This window comes from Lepisma saccharinum, chromosome 4 (assembly GCF_977018435.1).
Source record: "Lepisma saccharinum chromosome 4, izLepSacc3.1, whole genome shotgun sequence".
Taxonomy (NCBI): Eukaryota; Metazoa; Arthropoda; class Insecta; order Zygentoma; family Lepismatidae; genus Lepisma; species Lepisma saccharinum.
In genome coordinates, this window is record NC_139232.1 from 65,330,672 (window position 1) to 65,348,653 (window position 17,982).

At 38.8% G+C, this 17,982-nt stretch overlaps 1 protein-coding gene across 2 annotated transcripts in view; it reads right to left on the reverse strand.

Annotated features, from left to right (window-relative positions):
- LOC145986531 (BMP and activin membrane-bound inhibitor homolog) overlaps positions 1-17,982 on the reverse strand; it is a 252,946-nt gene that overhangs the window by 42,281 nt on the left and 192,683 nt on the right. Inside the window, exon 1 of one of the 2 annotated variants that reach the window (XM_083120649.1) lies at positions 8,995-9,493. The exons of the other annotated variant lie outside the window; for it this stretch is intronic. Coding sequence (XP_082976775.1) covers positions 8,995-9,388 — 394 coding nt within the window. The 5' untranslated portion in view covers positions 9,389-9,493. Of the gene's footprint in view, positions 1-8,994; positions 9,494-17,982 lie in introns of those variants that run through there. 2 annotated transcript variants of the gene reach the window in all.

Genomic DNA, 17,982 nt, shown 5'->3' on the forward strand with positions numbered 1-17,982 from the left:
GGGCTCAGCCCCCACATTATTAACATTGGGGGGGATCGAGCCCCCCAAGCCCCATGGAGTCGTCGCCTATGAGCGACACTTGAAAACGAACCAATAAACATCAACGTTTCACATCGTAGCGGCGCGCAAAGTTTGCATATCGATTGGTGAAAGAAATCCACAAGTGACAATCGACAAGTGCGGTGCGAAATTGTCCAAAGATTATACATTAGATGTCAATGGGCGCCTTATCGGAGTCTAGACTGAAACCCTGGGTCAAAAGTACCTTTTATGGTGAGTCAAAAAGTATTTTGGGCGTAAAATGCGCATAAACGCACTCCAGTGTAAACTTTTGTATACCATTAGTATAACTTGTTTGTTTTTCCCAATTCATACAAAAAAAAAGGACTGAACATTTAAATTATAACTGGCTATAATTGAGATTATTTTTACAATGGCAACTTGAACTTCTCACCAGACACTATTACCCTAGACCGCAAGGAAAGAACAGGATATTGACTTTCAGAACGTGTCCACCGTGTGGAATTCTTCTTCTTCTTTTTTAATACACCCACTTATATTGCACTTTATATGACAGCGAATTACTCTGGACTCGTTCGGCTTTGGAGACGGGCGAATTGTCGCAATTAGAACAAGTTCTTCAGACAGTGGCTCAATTTCAAAAGGTAATTGCAACTACCTCGAGTTTCTTGCTACTACAGCAATAACTACCGCCACCATTGCAGCACGAGCGTTTACGCAGACACATTTATTGCGGGGGAATAACTCTTGACTGCGTCACCGAAGATTTTTATTGCTTTACAATCGTGAAAACCCACGGCACGACATACAACACTGCTATTGCATCCGTGGGCTTTAATACACTTCAATTTACTTGATTAGAAACAGCAAGTCGTGCCAGAAGTATTGCAACAGGGGGATGCTTGACTAGTGTTACCACACAGTGTTCAAGGGGTGCGCGGGATTTTGCCTTCGTTACTCAGCATGGTTATTTAGCGTCATGTTTGATGGTTTAACTAACCAGGGAGAGAGAGTGTTTAAATACAATAAGTGTCAGAGCACCCAGTATTTCAGCCCTTCCAACAAGGGGATATGAGCTCCTTGGCAAAACAGAACGTAAGTCAGTAAATTGAAAAGAACAAGTATTTTGAAGACGAATAGAGAGCACAATGCACTACATTATTGATAAGTGCTGACTAAAATGCAAGTGGATTATACTGACTGAGGGTAACAGAAAGCAGACTAGTTTACTTGTTAGAATGCGAGTTCAGGGTGTACAGTAATAAATATTGCTCAGCAAATAGCACACGGTTATTTCAATTGATTTTTCTCTTGCATCCTGTGTGTTTTTAAGGAATTTATTTTTACGTAGTTATGCTTTTGTAGAGATATTCAGCAGTTTGTTTGACGTTTCGTTTCAATTCTTGAAGCAGTCACGGGGTGCCTTCCACCCTTGTACTTCAACAAAGAGAATGGGAGCATATCCGAAATCACTTGACGTCCATTATTGTGTGGGCGCCATAGAGTATTTTTTTATATAGTTGCGCATGTTATTTTACGACGATAAAGCATAATTTACCTTCGTATTCAAGGGTCCAAGCCTTAACTTACGAGTAGTTTGAAATAATTTAATGGAATAACCCACGTATTAATGCACGCTTCATACGCGCATCAATTCAAAGCCGTTCAGGATGGGACGCTTCACTTTCCCAGCCTGAATAGCTTACAACGGCCTCTACGGTGACAACAGCGGTTAATTCTCTTCCCAACACAGAAACGATTCTTGTGACAGGCGACAGTGGAGCCATGCGTAGGAGGAAGACACATAAACGTCCGCAAACATGTTAAGATTAATCCTATTCACGGAATGAAGAACATTACATGGGATTACAGGCGCGAGTGGGTGGGTAGCTCACGAACAACTTGTGAGCGAGTCTTGAAATATGATTCAAAATGTCCATGAAGAGACCACAGTGCCGGAACTGTTAAAACGTCCTGGTCTGGATTAGCGTTCATAAATATACGTAGATATCTAGTGACAGTTAAACCTATATACACTACGTTGACACTTTTTCAAAGTCTTTAACGACCCTGTATATGGTAGCAGGATATAAACACGATGGAACATAACTTTCAGACGATTATTTCTTCATGTTGTGGAAGATATGAGGCTACAAATCAGAATTGCGGTGTGTGCATATAATTGTAAGGATGAGTAACCGTAAAGCCATTATAATCATAGCTGAAGCTACCAGAAAGACAATCATGAGTCTATCGGGTATAAAAACTTGATACTTGAAATTAGGCGACAAAATTGGATTCAGTTGACAAAAAGTCGAACATAGTGTACATACGAATGTAACAAATCAGCTATATATTTATGATCTTTCTACACTTAAAACAATCTGAATTTATTAAATATCCCTCTCTCTTACGATTAAAACATTCTTTGTGGTAGTTTTATCGTGCACTCTGATGCAGTGGTTAGCACAGCGCGCCAGGAATGATTAGCACTCATCCTAATCTTCGCGATTAGCCAAGAATGGAAGAAAAGCGAAGTACAATAAACCAAATCAATCAAACTCATGCATTTCATATGTCAGTCGTTCTCAACGTCCAAATAACCAAAATATAATAAAATGTAAGACAAATTACTTAGTGAAAGAAACGTAACTGACCTGACAATCCAAAATCAATAAGTATATCACAATCCTCGACCACAAAGATCCAAAATAAGTGTGCAAATTTTACATCATGATTTATAACCATAAAAACTATGAATTTATCAAACATGGTAACGTAATAGATTAAGATATGCGTCCAAGTAAAATTTACATTCGCATTTTGAGAGTTGTCATTGTCAGTTTCTAATATTGAGGAAAACAACCTCTTCATGGAATAATACTGAACACTATATTTAACTCCAGTTGTGTGTACATTTACAAGAAGTTAAAGTTCATCGCACAAATCAATATGTTTGCGAGGTAAGGCAACGTATTAAAAATTTGGAGATTTGTCTGATGAGGATATATTCACGTAGTTACGATAAATCTAAAGGACTTGTTGTTATGTTTACTGATGGAAACTTTGCAAAGTGATTTATATAATTCGCTGGGCCGAAAACTAGTAAAAAAAACAATACATCAAATCAGTGTTTCCGTATTTACACTCTAATGTCAATCAGCTCAATTAGGATTAGCTCACTCTTCATTTCAAGAACTCGCTGATGTTAGAAAATGAACGAACGATTCCAAACATTTATTTGCACTTCTAATGTTGAAGCCATGACGTTTGTGTTTTCCCCGTTAATGGACGACTTGCCCGAACCAACTCGTAATTCCTTTTTCTTACGTTCCGCGGCTTTTCCGCGACAGGAAACAGCTCTTGACGAAACGAACTGCTCATATTTCGGGACGGTCTTTTCTTCTCTCTTCATCCCTACGCTAACCTGCCTAGTTCCGAAGACGTGCAGGTATTTACAAAACATGAGAACACCGGTCAGCCGAGTAATCAAGGAGGACACCAGGGGGGTAAAAAAAACTGGCTTTGGAACTTCTGAAAAACCACAGCATTACGCAGGGTTGCCAGTACCATTCTCTTTTACCTCAACATGCGAGGCAGATAGGCGCCGTAGCAAGGAACTTAAAAATACGCGTTATCTTTACCAACAGAGGGCATTGGATTCGCAACCTTCACTGCCAACAGTTAATGATGGAATAGCGTGTTTACCGTGGCATGTTCAGAATAAGAAGGCGAACTGTACGGAATATTTTTCTTCCACGAGGAGTACAAAATGAAAGGGGCAGTTAGACAATTATATCACAGAAACTAGTAAATAAGATCATAAACATATTGTATGATGTGTGTAAGCAATAATTTGCAATTACAAAACGTTTATTGGGGTTCCGCTTTCCTAATAATGAACATTACTAAATATTTTGGAAGATACTAAAATAAAATTTATGAATTTTTTCAAGGAATATTACGTCAACATTTTTCTTTAAAGTGTCTATACTCATAACAAACAAGTATGAGCCTGATCCCTGTGTTCTAATTAAAAGGCAAAATGCCCGTCACCATATTAATCCACTTAGCTTCACGCAATGAGAGGTTGAAGAATTGATACAAAACGCCAAAAAAAATAATAGACATATTCTGCATGAACTCGGTACAATTCCATTTCTTAGAAACGTGTAGGATCATGTTAGCTACAGAAAGTGCATGAAAACAGCAGTGGGCAATTTGCTCATTCCCACATCCGGCCTTGATGATCTGCTAACACTGTAAAGTACATTAGATTTTCCACTTGGGCTACATTGTTTTGCTGCCAACATTCTGTGAATATCATATTCTTGTACAAAGGCACCAAACAATTGCACCTTTTTAAAGAATATAGCTATTGCTCCTCGATCTCTGAATTTCAAAAAAATAAGACTACGTAATTCTAATACCCGTGTTTCTCATAAAGCTCACATATTTCAAATATACGTCATTTCTAGTCATAAATGCCCTTTATCTGCAAATAATTAACCCCTCCCCTATGTGTTAACCTTGTTTTCTGAAGCAAGCTGGAATCTGTCCCGCGCAGTGTGTTGAAGTGTTTGAATCAAAACTGGAAAAAAAAATAGTGAAAAAGATTTGTTGAAAACCAGGCACCATTCAGTTGACTATTGTAGCTTTTCATGAAGCGGTTTTAACAAGGTAAGGAAGCAGCAGTTCATATATATATATATACACACATTATGTGTACAAAGTAACTTTGAGCACTAGTGGCATTTAATTTAGTATTTATAGCAGTAGGACATCAGTTCGCCTTACACAGATTTAAAATTTCTTTAAAAAGTGAAAACATTACACAGAAACAGATATGAGATCTGATTGCATGATGGAAGAATATGTATCGAGGAACAATTCTCTCGCAAAACGCATTATTTCTGTCTAAGTAAAACTCATTTACGCTGTCTTTATTGCCGCGTCTGGAACAAATCAACGTGAGCCATGATATGCCTCACAGCGCCATCTTGTGTGGTCCACGTCATCTCGCCTTTCGCTACAGAAGAGTAAACGGAAAATTAGTAATCTAAAAGAAATATTATCTGAGAGTATCTATCTACTCAGATGCAACTTCCGGTTTGTGCTCAAACGTGAACAAGCGCTCCAAAACTTTCTTTGCATCAAAAATCCAGATTGCACACAAAATAAATTGTGCCCCTGAACATTTATATTCACTCCTTTATAATTTATTACAATTAGTACAATCTCAGAGTGCTTTGTGTTCTTCTTAAATAGTGCCGTTTTGGAAACTGTTTTTTTAGAGGTAAAATGAATTTAAAACGATTTTCCAAAGTACAACTGCAATAAGAAGGGAGGTGATTTCAGCCTCTTTGGTCAGTTATTATTGTTTTCATTAATAGAGGTGAATTCTAACTGCCCTCTGCTATTTTTAAAATTATTTGCGATCAAAAGTTTTTGCCTTAAAGACGTACTATGCAAGCAGTTTATTGAATTATGTGCAATAGACAGGTTATTTTCAACAAATTATAGCTACCTCTAAGTAACTTCACTGTATGTATCATTTGTATCATTTACACACATCAAGGAAGTAAATCAAGGAATTCGAATATTTAAAATTCCAAGCATTTGCAAACCATTAGTGTACTTTATACTTCGCTGTCGTCGTATTGTAATCAAGGGGTCCAGATTCGAACCCCTATGGAGGCACACATATAGTGGTTCGAATACAACTTTAAACTGTAGCCGATTAGAGCTGTGTATAAAGGGGAATGAGAAATCAAGTTCGATCTGGTTCGAGACAGGGCCAACTTAGGTTTTCTTTGTGAGTGTTCATCAATGTCATTTAAACACCACTCGTCCTTAGCGTCGCGATTAGCCAAAAGTGGCAGAGTGACCTACCTTTCTGCATAAGAAATAGTTGTTATATTTGGGTCAGAAATGTTTTCTTAGTTTTGCAATTTTATAATTGGTTTAGCGTTCCATGAACATTTGTAATTCATAATCAAGCATCTTTGAATACACAAGAACAGCTTGAATTAATTTTAATAGAGGGTGTGGGGTGGAAACTATTGTGATCAACCTCTTCATCGGATTTGTTCCAATAATAAGATATTGCTTTCTTATGCGAGCACGGTTAATAAGACAATTTTTATTTCCTTAGATAAATATCAATTCCAATAATCAATGACGCGAAGAGCATGATAATTTTACGAGTAGAGCTTGCAACCCTGAGAGTGTACCGCGCATGATCTTGGGAAACTCGGAAAATATCTTTCTTCTCCCTGCTTTTCGGCCAGCTGTAGCAGGTTCGTCCACTGATGGCTGATGCAAAGATTAGTTTCTCCTCTTCTTCCCTTCTGCCATTCCCTTTCTTCCAGCTTCGCGAGCACAGGAAACCTAAACCAAACTCCTAGCAGCCTGGGAAACGTAACCCGACACTCTTATCCTGCATCTCTAGGGGAAGGGGGAAGCCTCAGAAAAAGCCAGGTCTTCTTTCCCTCTTCCAGAGCCAGGCAAGGGGCAGTGCCCTTTGCAAGCTTCTTCGGATACATCGTTTTATGTACTTTCCGTTCGTAATATAATAATGTAGTAACGCTCTGGCATGATGGGTGTACAGGAACGAGTATATGAAATATACATCATGCAAGGGTTCATTTTACATACACGTGTGTTGTTCATTTTTAGTCACGACGACACAGTTTAATATATTTTTAAATGGTGTTGGAGTTGTTCTCCAGTACACAATCCTGCATGAAAATACAGAGAACAATATCCCACTATACTATACTCTGTCCGATATAAGAACAAAGTCACTGTAACCAAATACACCTGGCTTCTGACAAAACCTATTGAATGGCAGATGTGTAGTAATCTTGCGCGTTCGAATATAGTGAATGTGATTAACCAACACCACTCAACTGCTGTATTGAATTTGTGTGGCTTTTTATTATGGGCTGTGCAACTTCGACCAATGTAATCATGGGCAAAATAATAACACAGGAAATGAAATATTTTTCAAAAGTCACGTGGTTTTGTTTACATTAACTTCGTTCTTGCAGTGGCTGGAGTATAGCGCAAAGCATATTTCAAGCAAATGAGCTGTTCCAAACAGTATTTAACAGAACCGGGGAAAACTAGCATGGAAACAGTTACACTGGATAGCACCCCAAGAATTGGACAAAAACATGTGTATTATTTTATCTTGTTTACTTGTTTGCTGGGGGCGGAGCAGACTTATCGACTTCCCCTCCCACCATCTGGCGTCGTCGCTGGTTCGGAAGTCTCGTCCAAGAAAACACAAATATACTTCCACTAAAAAACACGAGAAATGCTCAAAAGGCTCTTTTTATTCTGTGTTTAATTAACAAGCAGCATTGAGTTTGCATTATGTTAGAAAGGGAAATAATACAGTGAGTAAAATATTTGGTACATTTAGGTTGATGGTTGGTAACTGAACAGTTCCACAAAATTGTAAGGGCGAATCGCTTACGTCGGCTGTTTTAACTTTGAATTGAATATAGCTTTGCTGCACGTGTAGCCGTATGATTAGTGTTGTAAGCTAAATTTCAGCAATAACCATGGTGAGGACAATTGGGAATTTAAAAGACAAGTAACAGCAACGATGTGACTGGAAGCAGGGGGCACTTACTGAAAAAAGCAGAATAGTGGAAAATTCTGTCCTTCAAAAGGCTGTTGCCACATGAGGTTTGGTCTTTAATATGATTTGCTGCAAAGCAAAGTGAATCATTATGCCATGCACAGTTTTTGCAGTATTGCACAGTGTGTTAGTACAAATTATATATGGTCTTGATGCATGGAGTAACAATATACCGGGAAAATCTTGAAAGTTCACGAGACCGGCACGAAATCAATAACATAAATTATAACTTCGAAGGAAAGAAAAGCACACAAAAGTTGAGGGGTAGGAGTTTGGAGGGGAGGGGTAGAGAAAAGACAACGCAGCACATGAAATGGGTCTCAGCCCTCCTCCCTTCCTAGGGTCTCACGTCACAAAATGTCGTGTCTCCTCCGTCGGATTCCGTGACATTTATTCTTCCCTCGAGCTTTTTCACAAGTCACGAATTCATTAAAATTTTGAGGCCAGCCGGCAATTCAGTATAATTTGCCAGCATAACTAAGGGCTGTTGTGGGACATGCAATGAGTTTTCTCTAAAAGTCTTTTATGCTCTTCCCCGTCTCCTTCGCCTCGTTATATTCCTCACAACCCAGGTTTTTATTTTTCCTTTGTGCGACGTCGGAATGGATCTCTTTATAGGTTTTTCTGAATTCCGTTTGTATACCTTGTGAGGAGGGGGGAGTGTTTTACGGTAGAATGTAGTGAGCGGGGTCTCGCATCGCAAAGCCAGATTACTTCAAGAGCATGCACGATATTATGTTCCGACTGCATGAAAAGTAATGGCCAAAGAGTCTTATATAGCCTTGGTTACAGTTGTGTAACGGTACAATTGCCCTTATACTGCGAGTTATGTAATGCAATTATTTTGCGTGAATGTTTACTAAAGTTGCCGGTGACGGCCGGGTCCCGTTTGCGCATGCCGAAATGTTGTCTCCCCTCGCCTCTCTTTTCATCCCAAAACACGTGTAGGTCGCCTGTCTGGAAGCAGTTGCGATCTCCGGTACAATTCCCGGCGATTTCGTATGAGAAATCAGCGTTATAGTGTCAACCTTATTGTGCCAATACTCGGACAGAACAAACGTTTGCAGCATTTTAGCCAGTGATCTTTAAACATGCGAAATGGTTTAACTTAAACATTTAACATGCATGGTTGTTGCAATACATGTAATATATACAAGCTACATGTAATATATACAAAGTAATCTACCGGATGTCAACTTGTTTTCTAGGAATTGTGAAATTTTGATTCATGAAACTGCAGAAAGAAGACTAATACCAAAGCAACATTTTGCAAACTTGAGATTTTTTTTTTTTTTTGCATGATGTTATGCAACGTTTCTTACCTGCTTGCTCTTTGATGTGATGACGGAAACGCTGCGTAAAAGGATGGAGTTTTTCGACAGTCTGAGGAGACGTTGCGGTACTAGCCGACGAGGACTCGACGCTCGACGATGGCGAGGAATACGACGACGACGAAACGGACGTGGACGAAGGAAAGCTTGTTTCAGAATTTGAGAACTGCGTTATCTCATTTGTCTCTATATGTACTGCGGCCGACGCCACAGACAGCCACAATAGTACAAACCCAACTGATTTATGGAACCATCTAACATGGGGTCTCTGTGCACCACCAACATCACTCTCACAGTCACCGCACCACACAAAGTTAAACATGTTTCCGTCTACTGACATCGTGTTGCGAACGCTTTGGTATCTTCCACATACGTATTCGCGCATCACACGGGCGAAACTGCACACGGTAATCTCACGATTTGGCCCGCTCACATATTCGCATCACGAACACACCCTACCGATAGGAGAGGCACCACGCGACTGCTCGTCGGGCTGCGAAATCCTGTTGTTTCGTATCGGCTGCTCGGGATCGGCAAAGTTCGGCATGCGCTTCGGACGCGTTCGTGCACGAACTTCAGAACCCCCTCATTTCTCCTCGAAAACCCATCTTCGACATTCTCTTTTTCTCACTGTCATTTTCTCCCACTCCATCCACCTTCCTCCCCATTCCATCTTCCCTCTAATTACGTTCTGGAACTGATTGGTACCGCACTTAACAGCCTAAAATGTAATCGGCGTGGCGATTGGTTCTTTTTCTCTGTAAACACTGTCACGATTGGTCGCAACTTTCTCAGACGAAGTTGATGACATGTTTCAAAGGCGACCAGACCGGAGGCACTCAAACTCGAGGTTCGCCTGCTGAGGTCTGAGCCTGTTCGTGCCCGCTGGGTTGTTGCTTGTAGACTTTAGACAAAGAACCCCCGTCACAAGATTAATTCACTGTGCCTGACTATCCTTTTTTTTCCCTACCTACCCCACTCCGCCCTCTTAAAAACCTCCCTCGGTTAGCTCCTCGGTACAGGGTTGCCAGGTATATGAAAGCAAATGTGAGCTTAATTGTTTTCTTGTGCTAAATGTTCACCCACAGTCAATGACATGACAGCATACATGATTACTGATAGAACGTTCATTCTGGGAACAAGATCATCAACTAATAACATTTGTAATTTTCTTATTTTTGTTGGTGTTCTGTCCAATCGCGACGATGAGAATAAATGGTAATTATAATTAGTAAAACTGATGAAGGGAGACACAAGGAAAAACTCTCATGCCTGGATTAGGACTTGAACTCGCAAACGTTGTTATGGTTCTCATAAATGGTCGGGTGGAGGTTCAAAGAAAACCTAAATCTATGTTTGAAATGCATTTTTCCAATGCTATTGTTATTTTTAGATTTACATTAAGATGTCAAAAGCTCTGTCACCACTGCACACACACACTCGACCCCGCAATCAATATACTAAATGGCATGACATTTCTATGAAGTTTTTGCCGAAAATTTACTTTTACAGTCGCTAATTTTCTTATATCCCTTTACTTAGAAAATGGTCTAATTATTGTCGAAACTTTGAATCGTAATTTCCCTCATAAATTGCCAACTCTTGTAACAGTACAATATTTAGATTCAAAGCCTGATATGGCATAGAAGTGTCAAAAAAGTCTGTATTTTGCACGCAGGTTTCTAACAAGCGAAACATTTCATAACAAATAAAAATGTTAAAATTAATGGAGATGACAATAAAATTTGAAAAAAAAAGATTAAAATACACACACATACGTGTATTGTATATCAGAATTGAAATTACACAGGTTAGTGATTATTTCAACATTTAGGAAAACTGATAAAGCAATTTGCACAATTATTATTAATAATTTCATTTGAGCCTTATCGCATTTAATTTTTTTGAAAAGAAGTGTGCTGGCACAATAGTACACTGAATTATATGTTTAGGAAGTATCATAACAGCGTGTGTGAGTGTGTGTGAGTAAAAATTGTAAGATTTAAGTTGCCTATGTTTGTGTAGCATGTCTATACTTGAGGTTACTGTTACTTAATACTTAAGTAATTATCAAGCAGACTACTACTGTGTTGCAAATTTTTAACACAGATTTAAAGAATTAATCACTGCCCAAACATAATTATTAATAATAATCCTGTCCTAAATGCTTTATTCGTTCTCATAAACGTTAGGACAACATTGCACTAATCTATTCATTAAAATGCTTATACTTTTTCCGTGATACTTTATGATTTATTACATAACTTTATTAGTCACTGTATTTTTCTTTTTGTACAAATAATGGTTGGTAGTAAATAATGTTGGCTATTGAATTACAAAGATATTTCAAAATAATATCCTAAAGGGTTGTTCTTTCAGATTTTGACACCGTTGATTACAGTTGGTTTTAGTAGCATTTTATAGTTGTTAAAAAGAAGTAAGTTTAGCAGAATATAAGTATTATTATAGAATTTAGAAACAATAACTTTTCTTGTCCATGTTATTTTGAACTATATAAAACCTAAAACAAACTATAACTCCTAAATAATACACATCATACGGCAGAGTCTGATGTACGCAACCACTTCCACGTAGTACACCTCGGTAACTAATAGGCTAACGAGGTCTGAACTCGCAGCGTGTATAATTCTCTGTGGGGCCATAGGCGTGCGCAGACCCTCTGATTGGGGGGGGGGGGAGCAAAGCCTTAATGAAATTTCAGTCGGGAAAGAAAATCCTCATTTTTTCTCACTGTATATACTTTCTATATATGGTCTAATGCAGCAACATAGAGGCACTATAATGAATAAATGAATTGTCTCTGAAATGTACTGCGCTCCATTTTCTCCAAACAATTGTGTTCATGCATTTAAGACAAAACAGATTAGCAGCAAGAGCCTGAAGTACAAGTACTTGGTAGTTATAACTTCTCTCTCTCTGGCAATTTACAATGAATTACAGAAAACAATAAAATTGCGAGCGAAGCGAGAAAAAAAAATAGATCCAAACTTTTGTAAACTGAATACAATATTGATTTAATATGGCACAAAACATTCCATGGGCCGCCGTGTCATTCTTTTACATTTTTTTCATTTCGGCGCCCAGGACCAACTTCGCCGCCCCTAGCTAATGGCTCTGAACTTGACAAGACTGTAAGAAAAGCACATATTGCAAGCGAAGCGAACAAGAAAATTTTACAAAATTCATTTTTATTTGCCCCCTGCAGGTGCTCTTGGCCGTCTGGAAGAAATAGTGCAAGAAAGACGTGAAAACAAATTCTATCTTGAGTATATTTTTGTCCTGCTACTCTTAGATTCTACTAGCCATGCTTTCTTTTACCTCAATGTTTGCCCCCTTAGAATCGATTTCCATCAAAGGCTGGGGAGGGGCAATATTAGTATCCTTTAATAATGGCGATGAGATTCCTCTACACTAAATTTCTAGGTGAAAGTATAATAATGTAGGGACATGGACCTCTGGAAGGGGGCAAGGATGACCATACCCCCCCCCCTTTAGAAATCGAATGTCAACCTAACAGTGTATATTTCACACCTATAATTTGATTTCAGTCATAGTAATTTACATTAATGTGATAATTTCAAATTCAAGTGGTGTTTTTTGAGGGGGCAACACTATTATCGGGATAATATGCCCGATGGAAAAATACCTTGCTCCGCGGAAAAAAAAATATGCGGACGTCTATGATTGGGGGGGGGGGGGGGCAATTGCCCCCTTGCCCTTCGTGCGGACGCCTATGTGTGGGGTTTGCGTTGTTTGTTGTCCATATGTGTTTGTGATTGTCCTTTCATGGACTTCATGGTATCACAATTCATCCTCACTTCGCGATTATCTAAAACTGGCTGAAAAGCGAAGTAAAATAAAACAATCAATGTAATGTACAGTCACCGGCATAAAAAAATGGGTACATAGATCGTGAAATACTCGCTTCCCTCAAGGTTAACTTCACGGCGTTGGTAGAAGTTTCCATTGAAAATTTGCCAACACACATAACGCCTTACAGATGCTAGGATTTTAGAATCTAGATGTGCCGTTTCTATTTCCGGTGACTGTACATAAGACAAAACAGAAATTGCCTATCTTAGGAACAATGTCCACTATGCAGTACTTGGGAGTAATACACTATAATATACTAAAGATGAGACTGGTTTTGCCTAGCTTCTAAGTACCCAAAAATACAGCTTTTTTTTGTCAACTTAAAAATACAATGAGTTTTGAAATTGTCCCGGCCTGTCATTCAATAAATTTAATATTCAAAACAAAGAAGATAAATGCACCGAAACAAGTTTTTCAAAAGAAAATCGCCAAAGCTATAGTGCATGTGTGACCAAGACATGTTATGTAAGCAAGTGTGTGTGTGTGTGTGTACGCCTCCCCCTTTTTTGCGTGAGACCTTCGGCGTCTGTCGCAAAATTAGACGGTAGACGACCGGCAACTGCGATTAGAAATGTACCGAGAACCGTGTATACCTTGACCAATAACAATAAACGCTGTTTACTTTACAACACTACTTTCCAGTGTTTCCAACCTAGTGATAATTTCGAAGAATGTAGTATTATTCCTTATAAATTCTAAGGATCTGGAGTTTTTGTTTTAAATTCGTTTTGTGCCCAGATACACTGATCTGGACTGAACTTGAAGCTTATAAAGTAGCACCAGAGTGTATATGTGCCTCCACCGGGTATATCTAGCCCCATCAGCTATTTTATTGTAAGGGGCGAGTGGTTTACACTCTCCACCACCTTCAATTCTGATGAAACTTGCGTAGCTATACCTACAGGTCCCATAGGTAGTCCATAGGTAGTTTCAGTCCCATATATAGCTTGCTTGAAGCACTACAGCCCCTATGTAATGATCAATTTTCTAACGTGGAAGCAGCAATAAAGAGAAAACAACAAGTTTGTCATCTTACTATACACTTGCTACGACAGGTAGTATGTAATTTTTTGCATCGAGTTTAAAAAATGGCAGAATTCAAACTCGGAAGGCAATACATTTGCTACAATAGGCATCAAAGTGGGAGCGAATTTGTTGTGCTGAAAAATAAATGTTTCACTTGTCAAGAAATCACAGGCAAGTGAAGGATTGCTTTTATTAAATATTCATCCAAAAGAAGAACATATTTGTATAATTTAATGCTTTTCTCAATGCACTGGTTTTGATACTTGACTTTTGGTTATTGAATCACATTTTGGTTACTAAATTTTAATTTTCTCCTCTGTCTGAAGCCTAAATCCTAAACATTAGTCGCCAAATGGCGCCTAAATGTCAGTCCAGTTTTGAACTGCAGTTGGATTTCTGCACACAACTTGAATTTCATCATGTAGACTAGAGTAGTTAAACGTGTCATTCTGGTTTCATTGAAACTTTGTTGTCTGATCTGTTCAGTTGGTGCGTATTTTAAGTGTGTTATCAGCGGAACAGCACTGTTTCTTGTTTTGATGCGCCAGAAATGCATCATTATCTATTTACACGCACTTTAAGATACATATTTGTGTCAATTGACACTTTTTTGGGGTTCTGTTCGTGGTGATTTCACTGTCTCGACATTGGCAACACTGCTGTGTGCTGTTCCTTCAACCAGCTTCAATTGCAGAGGTGGAAAGTCCACGAAAACTCAAGGAAAATGGAGACACATGAGAGACCTTCGATTTGTCCTCGGACTTCTTTTTTACAAAATACAGAGGGCAGTGCACGCAACTTCCCGAGAAAACAACCGTTTGCCTATAATTTTCTCCTTTCCGGGAAAATAATAATCAGAGACAAGGAGCACTAAAAGAACCATTACTGTCCCTTCAAGCCTGAGGGGATGCCAATTGCGTAATTACATCCTCCAGGGAATTTGTATAACCGCGAGGCGAAAGAAAGTGCTACCGAGTACATACATAACGTGAATAATTACCCAACGTTTCTCCACACCTAAGCTGCCTTGCCTCCGTGGTGCTACAGGTGTATTAACCAGTCTATGGACTTCTAAGCACTTAGAAGGCGCTTACAAGAGCTAAAAACGCCTAAAACAGTTTCTAAATATACTGGTTTGTTATATAATTAATAGAATCAATGTACTAATTTATATAAAAAGTCTCTAAAACTCCTAACAAGTTCTGAAAATTCTAAAATAGTATCTAAAGTTATTAAATATGACCTAACAACCCGCTAAAATTTCCTCAATACCCCCCCCCCCCCAATTTTTCACCAAAGCCCAACTTATGGTCATTTTGGCTCTAAATTTATACATACTTATAACCTCCGATGGAAAATTCTGGATAAACCCCTGTGCTCTAAAACTGCTAAAATATGTTTTAAGATACTAAACACACTTATATTATAAGCTAGTCTGCACTAGACCTACAGTTTAAAGTGGAATACGAACCACTATGCAATGTCAATCGACTGATATGCTTTAATTGTTGTACAAGGATGTTCTTTATCTTTTGTTAGTGACATTTTATGTATTCGTGACTCTTGAAAAAGTTGTATGACAAGAACTTCGAAACATTGATAAAATTAACAGCACTTCAGCCATTCTTCTTAATATTAACGGACTGTTTTCAAAAAAGATATTGACCCCTCATAATTTTATCCATATTTTCTGAGGTAATACTTGTCTCTTGATTGATTGATTTGGTTAATTTTACTTTGTTTCTATGCCACTTTTGGTTAATCGCGAAGATGAGGATGGATGGTGATAAAATTAAATAGATGAAAGGAGATTTATGAACAAAAATTAAATAGCACACAACACGGACCCTCCAGATGCCAGAACCTCGTTAGTCTGCAAAATGCAGTCCAAGGTGTACTACGAGCAGGAGAGATTGACATTTGGATGTTTTCCCAAAGGTTCACCCCCCGTCCTTACATCCCAAACCTTGTCTTTTGTTTGAGAGAATCATTTGAAATCGGGGTGCATACATACACATAGTATGCCATATCAATTTCTTCAATAAGCGGTAGGTCCTCCTCAGGCACGTATCTATAAATATGTTTCGGGGGGGGTCCGAACCAAGCGTCTCAGGAATAATAATAATAATAATGAAATTAAAATAATTATATTAAATCAAATTAATACTAATTACAATACATAAATTAATATTATATAATTATTACACGAATAGGTAAAAGACTGTATAAGAATAGAGATATAACAGCGCATATTCATTACGTAGCTTACCTGTAGTTAAGATCGGAATAATTTACATAAAAACAAGTGCCCTGGCAATGAATTAATGTCAAATAGATGAATAATTGAATATTTATCGAATAACAAAAATGATGTTACATGTAGTTGGAGAATACTTTTCTGATTAATATTTTATGCATATTACTTTGAGTAGTAGTGTACATAAATCTTCCTTGTAATGTTATTCAAAGCCGTATTATTCCAATATAATACTTGCCTTGTAAAAGGTTCAGAGGAAATTAATAAACATCGATTATGCAACAAATGCTAATATTTTCCTTACTTAATTTTAGTACTTGGTAAGTCTTTCGTGGGGTCCGGACCCCTGGACCCCCTAAATTCGTCCTTCCTGTCCTTCAAAGCCGTATGTTGCTAATATAATCATTGTCTTCCAATAAGTTCAGAGGCAATTATACAACAAAGGCTAAACGAGCATATTTTCATTATTTAATTTTAGTACTTGATAAGTCTTTCGGGGGGGGGGACACTCCCCTAAATACGACCTTGGTCCTCAAATCTGTTTAGTATGTCACAAGTAATTTTTCTTTTCAAACGATATAAATGTTACAGTTTACCAAAGCCTCTGACGAGAACCATTCTCTCGGGTACTAAAACGGGAGGACGGGAGCGTAGAATGCCCGCTATGCGGTGAAGACGAGGCGAAATTTCACATTCTCCAGTGCAAGGAAACAGGGGAGGCAAGACAAAAATATATCAGTGAAATAAATGAAGCTAACATTGAGAATATAATGGCAACCGTTATTAGGAGGGAGAGACCGAGAAGGGGGAGACGCAAATAAGGAATCTGGGAACTTTCCTACACCATGTCTGGGCAAAGAGAGCAAAGAAGCTCAGTAGGGATAGCGAAAATGTGTGAAAGGATGGGGGGGGGGGGGGTTACTAAATAAATCTAAGAAAATTTATGAATCACCCAGCTAACAGTGCAAGTGTAGTGAAAGAAAGGAAATGAAAGACGGTGTTTGTGAACTCCCAAACGGTGTGAATGTGGAAGTAGACAGAGGAGGAAGGGTGTAGGAAAATTGCACTACAAAATTTTCATCCTTGTATGGTATGCACAGCTGGCTCATACTTGAAATAAATTCTATTCTATTCTACCAAGTCTTGTCTTATCTCGATTTCACAGAGGTCGTATCGTCCTAGTCTCGATTTTGAAAGCGCCGTTCGATCTCTCGACCGGCACGGGAATGAGGCTTGTCTCTCTCCTCCGAACCAGCCCTTGCTACAGAGCTCGGCTTCCAAGGGGCGGCAGAACAAAAGAGAGCTCTTATTCGTGCCTATGGCTCGAGCTTTATCAAGACCTTCATTTTTTGTTGGTCCAGTCCGTAACGAACCGAGTCAACATCTGAACCACCGGGGGTCCACCGTGGTGGTCAGCGGCGTAAATCTTTTCATCCCAGCCCCCAAGCCTTGTGCTGACAAGGAGCGTGTTTTTCTTTTGCCTTATTTATTTTATTAGACTTTCTCCCTCTGTGTCCCACGTCAGATGAAACTGTCTGGTATTCTTACGCGGAATTAATCCCATCTACCTTGTACATGCGCGGGTCTTCCGTGACGAATCTTGACGTGAGATGTCCTCCTACACTTCTTCAGGATGGATGTTGCTTTTATGTTAAATGGTAGAGTACCTGTTGCAGCCGAAGTGGTCAAGTCGATAAGCCGTCTGGCTGCAATACCGGGTTCGATCCCCGGGGTGGATGTTTTCAGGGGGGGATTTTTCCATCAAGTCTTATATTCCGGTGTTCAAGGTTGGTTTCGCTATT